This window comes from Wolffia australiana, chromosome 5, assembly GCF_029677425.1.
Source record: "Wolffia australiana isolate 7733 chromosome 5, ASM2967742v1".
NCBI classification, from domain to species: Eukaryota; Viridiplantae; Streptophyta; class Magnoliopsida; order Alismatales; family Araceae; genus Wolffia; species Wolffia australiana.
In genome coordinates this window covers 969,363-989,229 of record NC_135839.1, presented here as the reverse complement: position 1 = coordinate 989,229, position 19,867 = coordinate 969,363, and the positions used below count along the sequence as shown (strand labels likewise).

At 40.5% G+C, this 19,867-nt stretch overlaps 1 protein-coding gene and 1 long non-coding RNA gene across 2 annotated transcripts; both read right to left on the bottom strand.

The window, feature by feature from the left end:
• Positions 1–280: 280 nt before the first annotated feature.
• LOC144702931 (alpha/beta-Hydrolases superfamily protein) lies at positions 281–9,069 on the bottom strand. Its single transcript, XM_078574956.1, has 5 exons — positions 8,760–9,069; positions 7,304–7,446; positions 6,844–6,973; positions 1,280–1,471; positions 281–681 (listed from the first exon to the last, which is right to left on the bottom strand). Exons 1-5 carry the CDS (start codon positions 8,907–8,909, stop codon positions 472–474), a joined length of 825 nt encoding a protein of 274 aa, XP_078431082.1. The 5' UTR covers positions 8,910–9,069; the 3' UTR covers positions 281–471.
• Positions 2,050–6,836, bottom strand: LOC144702932 (uncharacterized). The gene is made up of 2 exons (XR_013581427.1): positions 3,529–6,836; positions 2,050–2,878 (listed from the first exon to the last, which is right to left on the bottom strand). It is a non-coding gene; the product is annotated as an uncharacterized LOC144702932 (long non-coding RNA).
• Positions 9,070–19,867: the final 10,798 nt, after the last annotated feature.

Below are 19,867 nucleotides of genomic sequence, written 5' to 3'. Positions count from 1 at the left end.
GTTGGTACAGAAGGCAATGGTGTGTAATGATCAGTAGTTTCATGCACAAACTGCATAAAGGGGTAGGTTCTGAACTAATATGGATTGCATCCCATCGTACCCCCACTGTTAACCTTATTTTGATCTATTTGTCCCTCTCTTTTATCTTAGAGCCCCCCCTTTAGACCTTGATTGGTAAATTTTATATCTTTATAATTTATTTCATGTCTTTGCTGGCAATGATGTGTGATGATAGAGAAATAATAGGTGATACCAGATGTGGCAAAAATACCTCCAAACATGTCTAAAAGGCCAACAGGGACACAGGCCCTCTTATTCATTTTTATGTCTTCTTCCTCACTAATTTCAAACATGATCCATGTACCATCCTTCGAAATCTAGAGAGAGAGATGGATAGAGCTTGATAGAGAGAGAGAGAGATGCTGGTGCAAAGTCTTATTGGGGATGGGAGACAGAGGAGGCAATGGTTCCTTAGGCCAAGAGGTACTTGCCCATCCATGAACTAAAGCGAGACCAAGCGAGCTTCGCAGCATCAAGGCCCTCATCTTCTAAACCCATTGTCTTCCTCCTCTTTACTCCCTCTTCAGACGTATTCATAAAGGCATGACCGCAGCCCGGATAAATGTACACTTCAGATGGAACACCTGCTGTCCTCAGCTTCTCCTCCAAAGCCTTAGCTGCCTGCAGAAATCCGTAAAGAGTTGTTAATTCTTGAGTGAGATCAAACTGCCCAGAGTTTTCAGTTTAAAAAAGGGATTTGGATTTGAGGGTTAATACCACGGGATGAACTTTGGTTTCGGGGTTCAAGGTTTCTGGGTTTGAAGCCACAAGATTGTATAGAGCTTCAAGGTTAGATTGTTTGGGTTAAAGAATAACAAGAATTAAAAAGGCAGAGAAATAGAGAGTTCTCTCAACAGTATATTTTAGAAAGAAACCTGACGATTGGAGGAAATAAAATAAAGACTTTAGCTTGTGGGAGGATTTTTTTGGCTTTTCATGCTGAGGTTGTTTTCCGTCAGCTTCAGAACGCTTGAAAAAATTAAGATGAAAAATCAGAGAAAGATACGAAAAAATTAAGATGAAAATCCAGGGAATAAGGACTTCTGAGTTCCGGGTTCAAATTATTGAGGGAAAGATTCTGGTTATTTCTTAAGAATAAGAATTAAGGGAACACCAATCTTAGGATAAAGAAGAGAAAGACTTGATCTTCTGACGACGGTCAATCAAAGCAAGCAAGATGAGAGTAAGGCAGGAAGAAGGCAGGCACAGAATTTCATACATTGACATCTGAGAAACCAACAATGCTGTCCAGCTCGCCAAAATGGGCTTGAATGGGGGTTTTGGCCAGAGAAGGGTCGGCGAGCTCAGAAGAAGGAATCCCATAGAAAGCCACCACAGCATCCACCTCAGGAACAAGAACTGAGCTGGCGATTGTCAGTGCACCTCCCATGCAGAAACCTGTCACACCAACCTGTACTTCACGTCAAGGGTGATGCCAAAAGTAGCTTGATTTCACTTTTGGAGACGAGGGGAACAGATGTGAACACCTAAAGGATGGAGAAAAAGGAGAATTGAAGATGGATGCTATGGGTATGACGACCTAACCATCAGGAGAACATGCAAAAACGGAAACAAATATGCAGAGATCCAGAAAAGAATGACTTTCACTTACCCAGATTAATACATTAGTATGCCTATGCTCTAATTCTGGTTTCTTGTTTATTGCATACGGCAATTTTTTTTTTACATTTGATTAGAACAAGTAGAGAAACTCAAGAAGTTAGCTGTTATATTGTATTGGGGTCTTATACATGGGCCCTGGCCCATGTCTCCTTTTCCTCTTTCTCTCTTTCTCATTGTCTTAAAACATAAAGTTTTTCTTGCTTTTTTTTTAAAAGAGATTCAGGGACATTAAATTCGCATCATGATGTCAGAGCCATAAGCTCTCTGTCACTTGCAACTGTCCTCTGTTGCTCAAATTGTTTGCACGGTCCACGAAATCAGCTCCACCACAGTCTATGATGTGTATCTTGAAGAAGATCAAGAGTATTCCATAGGGAAAGAAGCAGAATATGTCAAAATATCCAGGTACAGAGGATCAGGGCAAGGGGAACAACTCATATGACAGAGGTGAAGAGATGAGCAGGAGGGAACGAGATAGAAGGAAGACGTAGACAGATCGGGGATCCTGAGGATTGAGCTTCACTTCTTCTGGGTGGCAGGTCTGCTCCTGCACCCCAGCCTCCAGTTGCAGTCTGCAACTGATTCTTGAAGACAGATATCCCATCACCTCCTTCTGGCTTCTGCTTTATTTATACCCTTCTGGATCTTCTTATTGGACGAGTCTTCCTTTCCTTCTTTGGTAATTCTTTGAAAAGAAGTGACTTGATCTAGTCTACACCATAAGATGCAGCATTCATTGTTGCAGCCATCGCGCCAATGACACAGCTGCCGCCCACCCATTGTCTTTATCTACAAGTATTCACATTGCTGTTGACAAAGTCATCGCCACCTGCACCTGGCAACGCCACTATTGGATTGCACTTCTGCAGCTGCAACTGTTACTATCAGCATTGTCGTCCCCATTGTTTTTCAGAATCAGTCATTGGGGTCACTGTTGCTTTCTTGGGTGATGCCACCATCTCGGTCATGACAGAGTCAACTCAACCCAATACCAACAGGTCCAACTCGGAACCCAGTTTAAGTCCACTTGGTACAAATTAACCCAGTTTAAGTCCACTTAGGGGTGTGTAGCTATTAGACTCCAGGATGAATCTGACGTGAAATAAGTTGACCAAACCCCCTAACTCAACCCAGACATATGACTTTGTTCAAAGCAGTTGACTTCAACCATCATCCATCATTCATCCTCTGCGGCCTGTAACAATCAATGGTCAACAAACATCTGAGTTATGGATTTTGAATGCAAGGGAATTCTATTGCGAGAATAAGCTAACCACACCCAAGTCACATGGGCCACTTATAAGATGTGGCCCACTTACAGAGAAGAGAAGAGAGTAGGAACTGAGGTGCTAGCAAAGATATTAGACCATAGTTGATCATTTTAGGAAGTACACTTAGATATATGCTTTGGCACTTGTCAACATCAACATCAACATAATTGACTCTCATTGACGCATTTAAAGATTCTTGATGATGGCATTGATGAGGTAAGAATGGTTGGACAGTGACAATGAAGGCAGTCACAGTGGTCATCGAGGACACACACATGATGCATGATATGATCTCCATGGCTGTCCCTACGGTCACATGCTACAACTGAAACAATAACAACTGTTGATGAGGAGGTTTGACATGCAGTTAAGATGAGGCTGCCTCAGCAGACAACATAGTAGGTAGCAGGTACAAACCTCCCCAAGAGTTACTAGAGGAGGTGAAAGAAAACAGCCAGGCACGAGAGCCGTACCAATTCAAACGGACTTTAGGTGGGAAGGTGAATGATAGGATCCTCAAGGTGACACTATAATAAATAGGGACTGGCGGGGGAGAGACAAAAATTCAAATTACCTGAAGCAGCAGGAAGCTGTTGGCTGGAGCTCTGAGATCCTCCAGTCCAGAGGAACAAGACCTATCCAGCAGAGTTCCACCCCTCTACCCTTATCTCTCATCTTCCTCTCAATTACTTCATTTCTTGTCTTCTTCGTCATGTTGAAACATGAATACGAAGAATGCGGGACAATTCTGGAACCACAAATCTAGAATGTAGCTCGAAGCAGTAACATAGAGGACTATGAAGTCACAAATGGAGTTGTAGAAATAGAGTGGAAGAAGAAATGAAAACAATACAGTGGATCGGATCAATTGACCGTCCTCTGGACGGAAAGGGGAAACTCCAAGTCCAGCTACTCGAGCATCGGATGTCCTCGAGCACCTCTTCAAGAAAGGGGAAACTTCAAGAGTTTTTCTCTATTGGTCTCCTCGGCTTCTTATTTATAGCTTGGTATCGTGTCTATTCGTCTCCCGAGCTTGGCCCCGCACGTGTGAGTCTGGTACGTTTCCGCCATCGCACATACGTGCGTGAAAGGGTCGTATCAAAACATCACGGCTTGGATAAACCACAAGATTAAAGTTTTTTTCTCCAGATCTTTATATTGGGCTTTTATCACACCAATCACCATGCTGATTCAAACAGGTATTTTGTGCCCCTCACTCAGTACCCAGTGTCTGTAAATACAAGCGCTTTGACCAATACGTGCCACTGATAAGTTCTATTCGAAGAAATATCAAAGGAAGAACAGAAAAAGGGCGGGTCAACGGTACGTTGACCAGGCGATATGACTAAGCTTCTTTCTTACCACCCTATAAATAAAGGGGTCGACAGTCAGGTACACATCTGGACTTTTCTTGTAACACACGCCGGGTTTCCACATTGGCAAGGCCAGAGCGGGGAAGACTCGCCGTCGACCGCCTGGAGAGGGAGGAGCTCTTCCCATCAGAAGAGACGCCCGATCGTCGAGAAGGAACTCCGCCTGGAGTGGGAGGAGTTGTCTCGATCTTACTCGTTACTATATAGTGTATACCGGACAATTTACAATTCGGAATTCTAGTATTCTTGGCATATATCGTGATTGAAATTCGAGTTCAGATACGTTCTCATTGAACCTATCAGCCACTCAGCATATTTTGACAACGGTGCCACTTATCACATTCAGGGAAACCAGATCACTATTTATTGTATTATCGCTGAGCATTATTCCCCCAGATTGTTTGTAGACCTGTATTATTGGTTGATAGAGTCCCCATATGGACCTATCAAATAACAAAAATACAGCCGAAGAGTCAGGAAATCATGATAACATTTTCTTGCACTTGTACAGGTATAAAATACACATTTGATGTTAAAAGTCAGGAGGAATAATCAATTGACATTTCTTGGCACGATTTAGCTGTATCCAGTTATCATGAGGGTAAGGATTTCTGCATTCAGAAGTTCTTGAAAGATGTTATCCTTCTTCCTTGCTCATCTCCTTCATTCATCCCCTTGGATCTCAATAGCCTACCATCAGGAACTTATCATTTGTCTCAAGGAACTCATCACTGAAGGAATTTTTTCGAGCTTTCCATAGACCCAATTCATCAATGGACTCCTGCCACATATAAAGGAACACGGAATATTAAACAAAACCATTCCTCTTTCTTGTTATTAGGCCCTAGCCTTAAGTTCTCCGTGCTATACACTTCTTGTTTAAGTTCGTTTCCAATTGTCATTTGACTCATCCCCATCAGTCCTTGGAGGCTTCGCTGATTGAGAACACCTCGGAGGCTTCACAGATTGAGAACACCTTTGAACTTGGGTGGGTGTGGGCCTTCGCCTATTGAGAACACCTCAGTACTAGGAGGCTTCGCCAATTGAGAACACCTTAGTGAGGCTTCGTCTATTGAGAACACCTCAGTCCTAGGAGGCTTCGCCGATTGAGAACACCTCAATCCTTGGGTGTGAGGGCTTTATTGTTTGGAAGCGCTACCCAGAGCTTGTTGACTCAGGTTAAGCAAAACCCTTATTTTTACAAGGGCAAGTATTTTCATAAATACACCCGAAGTTATATTGATTAAATACTTAAACTTGCCTTTGTAAAAACAAGGGTTTTGCTTAACCGAGTAAACGAGCTCGAGGTAGCGCTTCCAAACAATAAAGGCATCACAACCAAGGACTGAGGTGTTCTCAATCAGCGAAACCTCACTAAGGTGTTCTCAATCGGCGAAGCCTCCTAGGACTGAGGTTTTCTCTATCGGCGAAGCCTCACAAAGGTGTTCTCAATCGATGAAGCCTCCTAGTACTGAGGTGTTCTCAATCGACGAAGCCTTGGGGAGGTAGTTGATATCTTCCTGCACGTGTTATAAAATTTATTCAATAAATTTTACGGTACACTATAATGAAAAGCTCTGCTTTTCTCGTTAGTATATAATATAATTTTATGGAATAAAAATTACAGTACAGTTATAGAGAAAAACTCTGCTTTTCTCGTCAGTATATTATATTAATCAATATATAATTATATTAATTAATAAACAATAAAGCGTGCCCACGCCACATGAGCGTGTGTGCTCGCACGTGTTAGATAGCAAGCGTGCATGCATGCACGTGTTGATGGATTATTTATCAGTCAGGAACTGTAGACTGGAAGCCACACTGGCACAAAAATTTGGGCGTGGAGGCCTCCACTATCTGAGTTGTACTTCTACAGTAGTTGTTTCTAATTTGTGCAGATAACATGTTTATATTTGTACATGAGTCTTCTGAGCCTTTTCTAAAATGGAATCTTTCAGAAACTGACAAAGTTAATAAAATGTGAACTTTTGGTGATTGTGGAAGAATTCAGTATAGTGGCCGCCGAGATTTAAAGTATTAGATATGGAGAAAACAGTCTAAAACATATAAAAATAACATGAAAAAAATGGACAAAGAAATGAATCAAACACAGTATTGTAAAGTGTTCAAACTATGTGAAATGAGATGAATTATGGGAATATATCAAAATGAGAAAAATATAAATGTCGATGGCGATCATGGAGTGACCTGAAAATCCAAAGAGAGGGAAAAAGCAGAAGGGAAGAAGAAGACAAGAAAATTTCCAAAGAGGTGGTCACCAAAAGATTCGATTTAGTTTTTCTTTAAAAAAACATATTTGGGTTAGAAAAATCACATCAAAATGAGAAGAAAATTATTCAGGAACGAAATTAAAGTAGCTTTCAGATACCTTCCCTCAATGGTTGACTCTTTGAGAGGAAGGACAAGGGGTGTTTACTTCGAATTTTGGAAAACTAATATCTAAATGACTGGAGAGAAAAGAATAGACATCGAAACTAAAAAGCTGGGCTTACTTTGTGTGAGCCATTTGACTTGAGCCATTTTGCAGATGCCTGAATGTCCTTTACAGCACCCTGCCAGTCAAGACCCTCCATCAAGTGCTGTGCTTCTGCAACGTCCAGACCCACTTTCCCCCGATACAGGCTATTATATGAGGGTTTTTTAAAAAGCATTAATTAATGACACAATAAACAAGAAAACTTAATTAAATAAAATTGTAGGAAATGCAGGAGTGAATTCATCATCTAAAAATGAAAATTATTTCTTCACCCAACTCATAAAACAGAAAGTGATAAAGGGACAATTAGTGATGACACAATAGAGAAGAGAGAGAATTGAGAAAATATCTAGCATTATACAGATAAGTAAAAATCATGTTATTGAATTATCGAAAAATCATTCTCACGACACAGAAACTTACTCAAAGGAAGGGTATACCACTAGTTGGTTATGATTTCCTGCAAGAAAACTTACTCCGGGATAATAACTTTGAAGCCTGGCTCCAGACTGGCGATTTTCAGAGCATTATTCTTGACCTCAAAGTCAACGCCCCACCATTCTTGCAACACAACAATGCCAGGAGCATTTTCTTTTCCTGCCACATATGCATCAAATGTCTGCCAAGAAAGTGGAAGAGAAATCAGAGAATAACCCAATCCGCTTTGATTACGTTAGACAAGAAAAGTTAAAAGAGTTTGATAGATGGAATGCACATGTAGTAACCAACCATCGCATATCGGACTCCAGGGAAGTTAAGAATTTTCTCATATATCCGTCCATAAGATCAAAACAAAGATAATAATATAAAATACAATGTGCAATAGGTAACAAAATAAAAATGAAGATGTATACTTCGCCTCAATTTACAGAGAAATTACTGGGACAAGAGAAGTAGGGTAGATAAAAAAGTAGATTTCTTAGGTCAACAAGAAAATAAGGGCTCCAGAAAGAACCTGATAGAGATCTTGATAAAGTAATATATCGAGGACCATCTTTTGAGGGAAGAGAGAGAGAATGATAGAGACAGAAAATAGAAAGTTAATGAACGTTCCCAATCAGCGCCTGTACCTCTCAGGGAGGATATCCCGTGCCAAATCAGCTAGCTATAAACACCTTTCTTGAATGCAGCATCCATGGAAGGTCTAAATCTATATAAAAGGAAAACTATCCAAAACGCAAATGCAAGAAACACCTCTGAAATGTGTTGGAGATAGCATCAGAATCCCTCTAAACCTATTTACTCTTCCAGCAAAGAAATTTTTAAGATTCGGTTCATAGAAGGTTCAGATTGAAGTAGAAGAATCAACAAAAGTCAATATGATGACGAAGAACTTACAAGGCAATGATAGAATATCGAAATGGGACTAGACATATCAGATCAAGCGTCTACAAGAGAGTAGTGCCTTGTTATTCTCGGAAAAGCTCAATCAGGCGTAGAGAAATAAACACAAATGCGTGTCTATGCAATTCCTCTAAAAAACTAGAAAAAAAACACACAAAAAAGTGGATTTAAAACATATCAAGTAGCTAATTCAATCGTAAAAAAAACCACCACCCGTATTAGGAACCGATCAGCCATCTAACACTGCAATCTTCCACCCAAGAAAGTAAAAACCCGAAAACCTAAACTGAACATGGCGACCGATGCTCGTCCAAAAACAAAAACTTCCAGGCAATGATAGAACATCGAAATTCGTAAAGACACATCATACCAAGCTACCACAAAAGAGCAGAGCCTTGTTCTACTCGGAAAATGTGTGTCAATGGAATTCCTTTAAATGGGTTTAAAATCTTTCAAGAAGCCAATTCAATCGTTAAAAAAAAACACCACCCGTATCAGGAACCGATCAGCCATCTAACACTGCAATCCTCCACCCAAGAAAAAAAAACCCGGATTAAACGAAAACTGAACATGACGATCGATGCTCACCGTGTTGTCCCGAGTAATCTGAACCTTCTGAAAGCGGAAATCTGGGACGACTGCAGAGCTAGCCATTGCTCGAGTTCTTCCTCGGAATAAAACGAGGAACGGCAAACGATTGAAGGGTTGCGCTGGTACGATCAATCTACAAAGAAGCATCTTCCAAATCCACCGTTGACCCCTTTATAAACAAACCCACCTCGTTTTTCGCCAAGATTCGAGACGTAGATGGCAGATCCATCGTTGAAAGTCGCTAAATATCATTTAATGCCAAGACCCATTTGGAAATCTGAGCCATTTCTTCTCATTGGACTGGAAAAAGCTTCACGGGTTGTGTAGAACTTAGCTCAGTAGAGATGAATATTAGGGGGCAACGTGTCACAACAAATCATGATGTTTTGTCAGTTACCCATTTGGGAATCTAAGACATTTCTTTCCATAAGTTTGGAAAAAAACTTCAAGGGTTGATTTCTTGCCACAGAACTCAGCTTAGTAGAGATGAACATGAGAAGATTAACCAGCAACGGTTCATAATAAATCAAGATGTTTTATCAACACCCATTTGGAAATCAAGGTCATTTCTTTTCATGGGACTGCCAAAAACTTCATGTAGCTGATTTCTTGAAATAGATCTTAGCATTGTAGAGATGAATTCGACAATATTTGGTGGAAAAGTCCCATAATTGTTGTACATTGTATTTTAAACTACAGGCTTAAGAGATCAGTGCACAAAAAAATAAGGGGAAATACTACGAAAAGGCATAAACTTTAGTTTTTGTCAACGGGGCAGCATGAACTTTCATGCTTGTCTAAAAAATAGCAAGGACGAATGAGAAGACGCCAAGTGGCGTGTTCCTTTTTTCCCAGCAGCAGTCTAACGGTGATGTGGATGCCACCGTGGCACCCAGGTGGACTCCATGGTGGCATCCACGTCACCGTGTGACCGCCGACGACGCCCGGCTCCGTCCGCCCACACCGCCGCCCGTCTCCGTCCCCCGCCGCCGCCTGTCTCCGTCCCCCGCCATCGCCCGCCTCCAGCCGCCGCCGCCGCGCGTCTCCGGCCGCGCGGCGCCATCTCCGCGCCGGCGCAGGCGGGCAGCGCGAGGAATGGGGAGGGTGGCGGAGCGCGGGAAGGGAGCAGCGGGCAGCGGCGAGAAGGGGGAGGCGGCGGAGCGGCGGGCAAGGGGGGAGCAGGCGGCGGCGCTGCGGGGAAGGGGGTAGCCGGCGGCGGTGCGGCGGCGCAGCGGGGAAGGTGGAGGCGAGACGGCGCTGCTCCCCCTTCCCGCGCTGCCCGCCTGCGTCGGCGGCGGAGAGCAGGCGGCGTCGGCGGCGGCCGGAGCAGCGCGGCGGCGGCTGGAGGCGGCGATGGCGAGGGACGGAGACAGGCGGCGGCGGCGACGGCGAGGCGGCGGACGGGCTGGGCGTCGTCGATGGTCGCATGGTGGCGTGGATGCCACCGTGGAGTCCACCTGGGTGCCACGGTGGCATCCACGTCACCGTTAGACTGCTGCTGGAAAAAAAGGAAGACGCCACTTGGCGTCTTCTTATTCGTCCTTGCTATTTTTTAGACAAGCATGAAAGTTCATGCTGCCCCGTTGACAAAAACTAAAGTTTATGCCTTTTCGTAGTATTTCCCCAAAAAATAAATTAATCCATATGATGCTAGGATGGATCTCAGTGAATTATGCAGGAAAAATGTCTATGCTACAAACAATGGATTGTAGAAAATTTAAGTCATCAGCAAAGGAATCAACAGGCCACGCTACAGGAATATGATATGATCTAGTAACGAGTATATGTACAGAGGAAATCCAGAATAGGGCCAATTATGCAAGCACAAGCCCAGCCAACGACGACTCCTACTTAAAGCCCCACTCGAGCCAGCTAGGGCAGGAAATCTCATTGTAAGCCTTGCCCCTTTTCTCTCGTCATCTCATCCCTCTTGTCTTGGCTGTGACTTCTCCCCCTCTTGTCTCGCAGGTCGATGTCCTCACTTCCCTTGCTGAGCCTACAGCTGCTCTTCGGCGAACACTCGCCAATCCCCTCGTCGTTCCCATTTCCTTCCTCTCTACCCCGATAACTTCATCTTCCCCTCGTCTCCCCCTCTGTTTCTAGTGCTGAAGCTACATTCGAAAACCTGAACCTTTTCTCATTGAAATTAGAATTGCATTTTGATCACTAGTCTGTGCCCAATGCGGAAACATATCTGAATAACACTCTAAAAGGGTAGAGTCATAATGTTATGTTTAACTATCAAGGAATGATATGATATGGATAAGAGTAGCGGATCCTGGTGATGAAGGCAAGACCAAAAAACCATTGATTTGATTGTGTGACCTCATATTAAATATACTTGAACCAAGGATAATTACACATTATAATTTCATCTCTCATCCTCTCTCTTTGTGTATCAACACAATTGAAGAATCTAAAATGTTTGGCAACATTTCCTTCTGCCATTTTAATATAGCAAATAGAATACTCAAAATAAGGTATATGTCCATGAGTAATTGCTTAATTAAATTCATAGAACAAATCCAGATCCACAGGCCAAAATTCACAAAGGGAATAATTCTGAGAACATATTATCTTTTTTCTACAACAGTGAATAGTTATGTGCTCGATAATTCAGATTTTAGAGGTAATTAATGATGATTTAACTTCACTGATTAGTGTCGTTGGTTTATCTAAATTAAAACAACAAAAATTTATAATAACCTTACTAGCATAGGGAGAGTAAGGGTCGATCCACAGGGAGCAAGGGTTTTTCCTTATAAATTTCTGCTTTAGTTATAATTTTTCATGAATTTTGGAAGTGGGTTTAATACCTATGAAGATAAATAACTAATAATAATATAAACAAAGAAATTGAAAATATAATTAAGATATTTATAAAATTATTAGTAGGCAGAAAATGAATTTTTGGGATTTATAAGGAATATTTTAAAGCCAACATAAAATAGAAAATGAAAGAAGCTGGCGCTCCGGACTTGGTCAAAATTTGGCTGTCAAGATGCTAAATGGGGCAAGTGGCTTGGTGGAGGAGAGAGAAAAATGGGCCTGCACTAACTTCACTCTACAATGAGTTCTAGAATGAATTTTTTAGCGTGGTTGGATGCGTTGTAACCATCTGGATGCTGCCTAGCTGTTCCAAGACTAAATAAAACCATCATTATGGCAATGTACACACGGTAGAAAAATTACGTCAATCAACAAAATACGAACAGGTAAGAGTGAAAAAGGAGAAATAAGAAGGTAACCTCTTTGTCACACCCTCCAAGGCCCAAGGGACTTCTTCTTCTCCTTTACACCAGCTTCTTCAGCCCTGAATGCTTCCTGCTCATCCTGGCACTCACTAAGGTGAATGGATCTATGATTCAATTGCACTTAGGCCACCAAACATTACTTTGGATTGAATCACAAGATGAATATTACAATAGGATGAAGGGGTTTATATAGAGAGAGAGAGCAAATGAGAGCCATTGGATTTTTAATACATTGGATGGCCAGATATTCTTTTATGGGTCATGATCCACGTCCATTATGGTCCTCAAATCAGCATTGAAACCTTTGAATTTACCCCAGGGACGTTCAAGACTTCTTTCCTTAATTAGCATTAAAGATGTTATCTTTAAGTCTCCACCCTTGGATGATTTATGGATTGAATGGTTGGATCTTCTTCTCTGGCTTGGATCCACGTCCCAGGGTGTCCTCCAATCAGCATCCAAACACCTTAAATGCTCATAGATAGTCATGATTGGACGTTCCCCTTACCCTCCTTTCTTTGGCCCAAGATGCCTCTCATAGTGGGCTTAATGGAGATTCCTTGGCCTTTAGACAAGAGACAGCTGTCTTGATTTGGGCCTCCTTTCTTGGCCTAGGGTCGTGGCTGGCCCTGCTCCTTTGGGCCAAATAGCTTCTACTTGATGGGGGACCATCCAGCTGACGCCAGGACAGGACGAGTCCAACCACGCCGGGCTGCTCGCGCCGATTCTCGCCATCCGGGGTTTAAATACTCTGCGTAAGCATCTTCCATTTTCGTATTTTATTTTGTCTTGTTGTAATTTTCGTTCTTGGATCTTACGGACTGGGCTGGTGTTTTGGGCCTCGTCCATGTTATGTTTTCCTTTCGCTTGTAACCGTTGAATAGAGGTTGAACCACGTCTCGCGATGATTCGTCCTCTACACGACATCACTTGGCACCGATCCTCACTATATAAGGGGATAGCATGCCCAAGTGAAGGCAGACTATTGTTGAATTGAAAATTGTGTTCTTTGTACCTTAGTTCTTAGAGAAATAGAGATAGATAGGAATTAGAGAGTAGGGGGAGTGTGGCTGTTCTCGCCCCACGTCGAGACCACTCCGTGGGTTACCGCCGCACATCTTCACGTCAAGACTACTCCGTGAAGCATCTAGATCCGTCCCCGTCGAGACCACTCCGAGGTCGAGAGTTAAAGATTCAAGACCGTCATCTCTTGGAGACATCAAGGCTTCCTCCTCGAGACCATTCCGAGGTCTTCTTTGAAGATTCAAGATTTGCCGTTGTCGGGGTGCCGTCGCCAGCAGTTCCTTGTCGAGACTACTCCGAGGACGTGCTGCCGTCATCACCCACCAAAACCCACCATTCTTGCAGCAAGATCTCTCCAAGAATCAAGAAACTGCCCCCTCCCTTGGGATTCTGGGTGGTTACAACTCAAGAAACCCAACTCTTGCTCCCTCGCGCTGCCCTGCTGCCCGCCTACGCCAATACCGGTGACCCATGCCCCGGTGCTCGCCTGTGTGCCCTGCAGCCCTGCACCACCCTCCCCAACGTGCCCTCTGACCATGCGAGTCCCCACGCCCTGAGTCGTTCGCGCCCGCGCGCACCTGCTTGCGTGCGCTCGAGCTGCGCGCGCCCACGTGCGCCCGAGCTACGCTCACCCACGCACACCCGTGCACACCTTCACCGCGCACGCCCCGCGGGCACACACCCTTGGGGCCCAGAGCATCCCGTGCTCGTGGTACCGCGCCCAAGCGCCTTGGCGCGTCCACGCCCTGACCTCCGCTGCTCCTACCTCGGATCTCCTGGCCACAACCGCTCTACGCCGCTCACGTACTGTGTCATCCTTTCCCACGCCAGATCCTCTCCATTCTCGTTTCGCCGTCGACGGGATCTCATCATCGCCCTTGATTTCATCGAGACCTCATACCTTGTCGTGGACTCCATTAATTCAGGTATCTTCTCGTGTGCCCCATCGTTATTTTCAGTATCATTACCTGTTACAGTACTGTCGTCCGCTATCGATTCCTCTGCCTTGGATTATGACAATAATTGCTATAGGATAACCACCTGTCGAGTGATAGGACTTGTTGGCGGTAAATGATTACTCGTTGATCCTTAGGCTTGGAACAACCCAGGGCCGTCAGACGCCCCTTGCTCGTAGACATCTAATTGGTCCTCAAGGGTCATTGGGAGTCTAATTTGATCAATATCTTTCTTAGTGGACGTTGTCGATCATCACTTCCATTCGTAGTCGTCTCTTATTGCTCAATTGGGGTTTTCTTATCGACATACATTGCATTTAAAGGGATTCATTGACTCAGCCCTTCATCTTATTGTGACGTAATACGAGCCGTCTGATCCCGGCGCCCTCCGTATTACATCACTACTTCATTTAATTATCTTCTTTAGTCATGAAAGTTTCACCTAATTCTTGCATCTTCCACATAAACTAAGAAGAGAGTGAGATTCATTCCACTTAACTCATTGAGTTAAGTGGGGTGACTCCAACAAATGATAATAATTAACTCAAAATTAGAAGAAGGTGATTTTATTCATGATTTTTCATTTTGGATTTATCAGTGCTTAACATGATCATCATGAAAAACTACAGATTATATAGTTTTTTAGGAATTCAATTTCCAAAACAGAATGTCCCATGTGTTTTATATGGTGAAAACTATCTTTCAAGGTTGACGTTAAAAGAGTGAACTACCCAACTAGAGAGCTCATAGTTGGTTGATGTTTGAAACTTTGTATAACATTCATAAAATTTGATCCTTTGCCCATGTGTGTAAGTTTTTATTTGAAATGAGGTGTAATTTTTTTTTTTAGATTAAACTCTTAAAATATTTCCAATCTAAAGGAAAAAAGGGCATATTGACAAGAATAATCCCTAAAATCCCCTATTTGACAATGACTTCTACCCTCTTACATTGAATCATAAGAACTAATGAATCTTATGGTTGAATCTTAAGAATTTTTAAATGAGTTAATCAAGTATCATTCATAGATAAGGAGTTTATGATATAAAATTTAAGATATATTTTGAATGACTTTCAAAGTCTTTTATTGTTACTCGCATGAAAGGTTTCCTTCAAGTGTAGTTCATACCAATATTGTGTTCTAGGGGTTTTATTGACTACCTGAAATCACATTTTATACAGAAGAATGAAGAAATAAATTTAGAATTTATGATTACATAAGATCATTGCATCACCTTGCGTGGAAATTATTCTACTGTCAGTTTGCTCCATGTAATGGTCGCTTTCAATCCGCACATATGCCCAGCCTCTAGGCATACATATATGCAATAGTTTGAATGATGGATCTAGTTGATATTCTCATCATTTAATTTCACATGGGGGATAGAGGTTTTGAGAAGTGGATAAGACAAGGGGCCTTCAGATTTGACTAGCATGCGCACCTAAAGGGATGCCCCCATTATTTATACTTGATTTTGAACTTTTGACATAAGCGTTTAGAATTTCACTATATCTCCCAACATCCATAGATATGATATGTGTAAACCTCTAGGCCATTATATCAGTCTAGTATAGGACCTTAATATTGTTGGGTTCTAGGGTCTCAATCTGGATAAAAAACTTTGAACGATTCACAGTGGAATACCTAAAACAAAATTGTAAAGACATCAATAAAAGCATGAAAATAATCACCTGGTCATGGATCGTATCTGTGATTTCTTCAATCATCATGTGAGTCAGGTAGAGCTGCCCATATATGAATTCTCTAGATGTATCCATGCGATCATTGTCACATTGAATCTTCTCCTTCACCTTTATGAGCTCTGTTTACCCTCCATCATCGTCAGATCTCATCAAAATTTATTCAGCAACCTGACTAATTCTCAATCAAAATTTATCCTGAGCGGTGTACTCCATTTGTGCAATACGCCCAAATGACTTAGGATATGATTAACCTTCAATATTGGACTTGTTACTTCAGTTACTAATGTGTAACACAGATCATTGTAGGACTCTTACCCGAGCGGTGGTAAGCTATGCCTCATGATCCAAATCATATAGAGTGGTAAATTTACTCTCTCCTGGAACCTTCGTCATCATCAGTTATTGTATATGGTACTACATTTGTGCAATACGCCCAAATGACTAAGGATATGATTAACCTTCAATCTTGGACTTGTTCCTTCAGTTACTAATGTGTAACACAGATCATTGTAGGACCTCTTATCCAATATCTCAACTACCTTGGATAGGGTTTCAACTCATCTTCTTCCTCTACTCTCTTGTTATACCAAGGGCAAATGATCTCCTCTTGACCACTCAATCGATTTGAGTGCTTGTTCCTATATCTGAGAGTAATTTGAACCACATGATAACAGCCCTGGAAATCATAGTCAAAGTATAATGTACATGCGTAATATGTTTTTGGTTTCTCAGGCCTCAGGACCACTTACACGACTAATAAACTCAAAATAGGGTTCTAATTTTTCATTGTTGGCTTTCAAGTGTAATCAATATTTCTTAAAAATAATGCTAGTTATTTATGAGTAAGGATTGTCTGTCCAAGGGACAGTGATTCAATTTTCTTATATTATTTGAATTCTGATTGAAAAGATGAGAAAATAATATTGTAAGATTGCAGGTAGATAGATAAAGAAAAAGTGAGGCAAGAAGATGATGATGATTTTCAATAAGATTTTAAATGATTAATATAAATGATCGTAGATAGGAGTTAGTGATAGGAATGATGAAATGATAAATTTAGTGATAGAGGATGAAGTCATGATGACAAAATGAGATAGATAGAGAGATCAAAATTTAGTGATAGAAGGATTTGAGTTGGGTGATAGCAAACATGATCAAGAAGTAGTGCCACGAAAGGTGTGATTTGTGAGATAAAGTCAAAGGATGTGATGTGATTATATGAACTGTGGTTTAAACCTATTGATAATGATGAAGTAGAAGTAATATAACATAGGGCCTATTTCCTTACGTTATTCCATAACCATAGAGGTTTGTGAGTGCAGATGTCATTATCAAGATAAAAAAAGTGTGTGGAATGATTACCAAAATAAATTATGATTTGGCGATGTGTATTGTGGCACCATATCTATGGGAATTTTTCATTGTCTTCCAATAAAATGATTGCATTAGAATTCGTGACCATTTTTTATGTTACAAGCATTCAGTAATGTATAATATAATATTTTCCTCCCTCTTTGTGATTATATTAATTGAAATTTTAATATGTTCTTTTTTCTTTTTGTCTACACTACAATACCAATTAAAGAAAGAAAAAGACATTTGTTAAGGAATCATAATTTAAAATTCCATAATGGAAGCTTTTTGGAATGATTAGCTATGCTATTGATTACAAAGAGTAACAATTAATCACAATCTGATCCAGTCAAATGGTGACACATGGCAGATCAAGAGGTAAGACTATATTAAACCATAATAAATTCTATTAAATAAAATTTAAGTTAAAAAATATAAATATATTAGAAGAATATAATAGCTTACCTCATCAAAAAAAAATATCTCAATGAATATAATAGGTGAGAAAATCATTAAATAGTAATTTGACTCAGAAAAACAATTTTAGTTAAGAATATGGTGGTGTAAAATCCTTTAAAAACAACACTATATCCATAAAAATTTTAATATCACCTTAAAATATAGTTAATGATTTTAGGATTGACAACATGCAAAAATATATTTTTGTAGATACATGCTGCTGGTGGTGGAGATGGAGGCAAATACACACCAAAAAGTTGTGAAGTTGGAGGTGGCTTGTGTCATGTGCCCAACAGGCCAATTGGTGCTTTCTCTGCATGAGTATTAATTTGAACATCACTCCATTCCTTTACTCTTGGAATGCAAAAATGGACCAAAATAATATTTGAAGAAGCAAATCAGTTTCCCAATTGGACATGGGAACAAGATCTAAGGGCGTTTTTTCCTAGAACGGGGGGTCTATTTACATATCCAACAAGGTAATTATGAACGTTCTTAAAATATGCAGCTCAAAATTTTTTTTGAATTAAAAGATGTTTTCATTTAAATTTGGCGGATAAAAAACATCTGATTTTCTCTCTCCTCCTTTTTCTGTCCTCTAACTTTATCTCTCATCATTGATCTGTGTGGTAGATTTCCAACATGGGATCAAATTTTAGGATGACCTGAAAATTAGAAAAACTACTTAAAGTATTAAAATATATTCCTAATAATATTTTTATCTTGTAAAGTTATTTGCTCTATGAACTTAATCTCAGGAAATTCCGTAAAATATCAAATTTTGAGAAAATTCATATTTTAGTATTAATTAAATAAAAACCCTAAAAATATTTAAATTAACCTATATACAAATAATTTCTAAAAAATATGACTCTAATATAAGAAATTTCTTAAAAAATAATAAACATTTTCAAAAAATCAGATCTTAATTTTAAAAATAGTAAAAAAACCTTTATAACTTTTTAGATATGTCAATATATATTCTGAAATATAAAAATATTTTTTATTATGTCACTCAATTCTGTTCTAGAACCATAAAATTAAGAAAAAGTTGAACTTCAATATACAAATGTAAGAAATCATTTTTAAGTCTTAATCACATGGATTTATGATCATCTTAGTGATATGAAACACATATTTAAATATACTATCAAATTTTGAAGCTTATTTTTGATATTTAGTTGGCTGTGAGTGAGGCGTGACACACCTGCTCTGGTGCAGCTGCTAAAGGCACAAGTGAGGGTCATGCAATGCCATTGTTGTCTCTGCATGTTTTGTATATAGGAATTGGCATGGCTTGGGCATGGGCACTACTGTGGTGCAAGTATGATTGCAGTGGATGCAAGCAAGTTGTGTTGCATGTGAATAGATCAGCAGAACTCATGCAAGATTCTAGTAAGCTAGGAACCTGCTTTCCTAATATTAGAGAGGGGAAAAAACAGGAAAAGGATAATGATAATATTCAATTTCTCTAAAGAGAAATGCACTGGTGATTAAGGGGAAAAATAAGAGGAGTTATAGAAGATTGTGTGGAAATGAAAAGGGGAATAACCAACATCTTTTAAAACACATTTTTGCATGTTTTAGATGTTTTCACTCTCAGAGACTAAAAACCTATTACAACCAGTTTAATCTTCCCTAGGCCAGGTATATGCCCCTAATAATAAGGAATCGAAGAAAATGTGGATAAACTTGCAACTCAATGTTGAGAATGAAGTCTCTGACCTATGAAGTTCATCTTTCCTTCTGCCAACCAATTCTGGATGTGAGCTCCCCAAGTTTAGTTGGAATACAGGACACAATATTTTATCTCTAGGATTTTATGCCTAAATAATATTCATGTTAGTCTCTTTAAAGCCCATATGTAGCTCTAGACCCATCTGACATTTGATTTTCACTTTGTATTGGTGGAACAACCATATATGCATTTTGGGATACTAGATTTATTTCTTGATCTCATATGAGGGGCATGGATGAGTCTGGAATAATGCCTCAATGTGGTTCAATTCCAAATGAAATTTCAAGTCCATGATGCCTGTTAACCAAGTAGAAGTGGTCCCATAGGTGTGTCTGGTGGGGTAGACCCTATTTTTGGACTGGGTGTCTATAGTGATGCACCCATCCGTGGATGCATGGTTTTGAAACAATGTGAGCACCCATGAGCCTGCAATGATAAGGTGTGTATGGAGACACATGATGCTGGGTGTATGGTTAGGGGCCAGGTGCATGTGTGATTGTACGACATAAGGGCCCTCTCCTTTCTACTTCTCCTCAACATCTGCTTAAGTTGTGATTATCATTATATCTCAAAGCAACATTATAAATCATCCACTTGTCTTCAAATAAACTGAGTGGT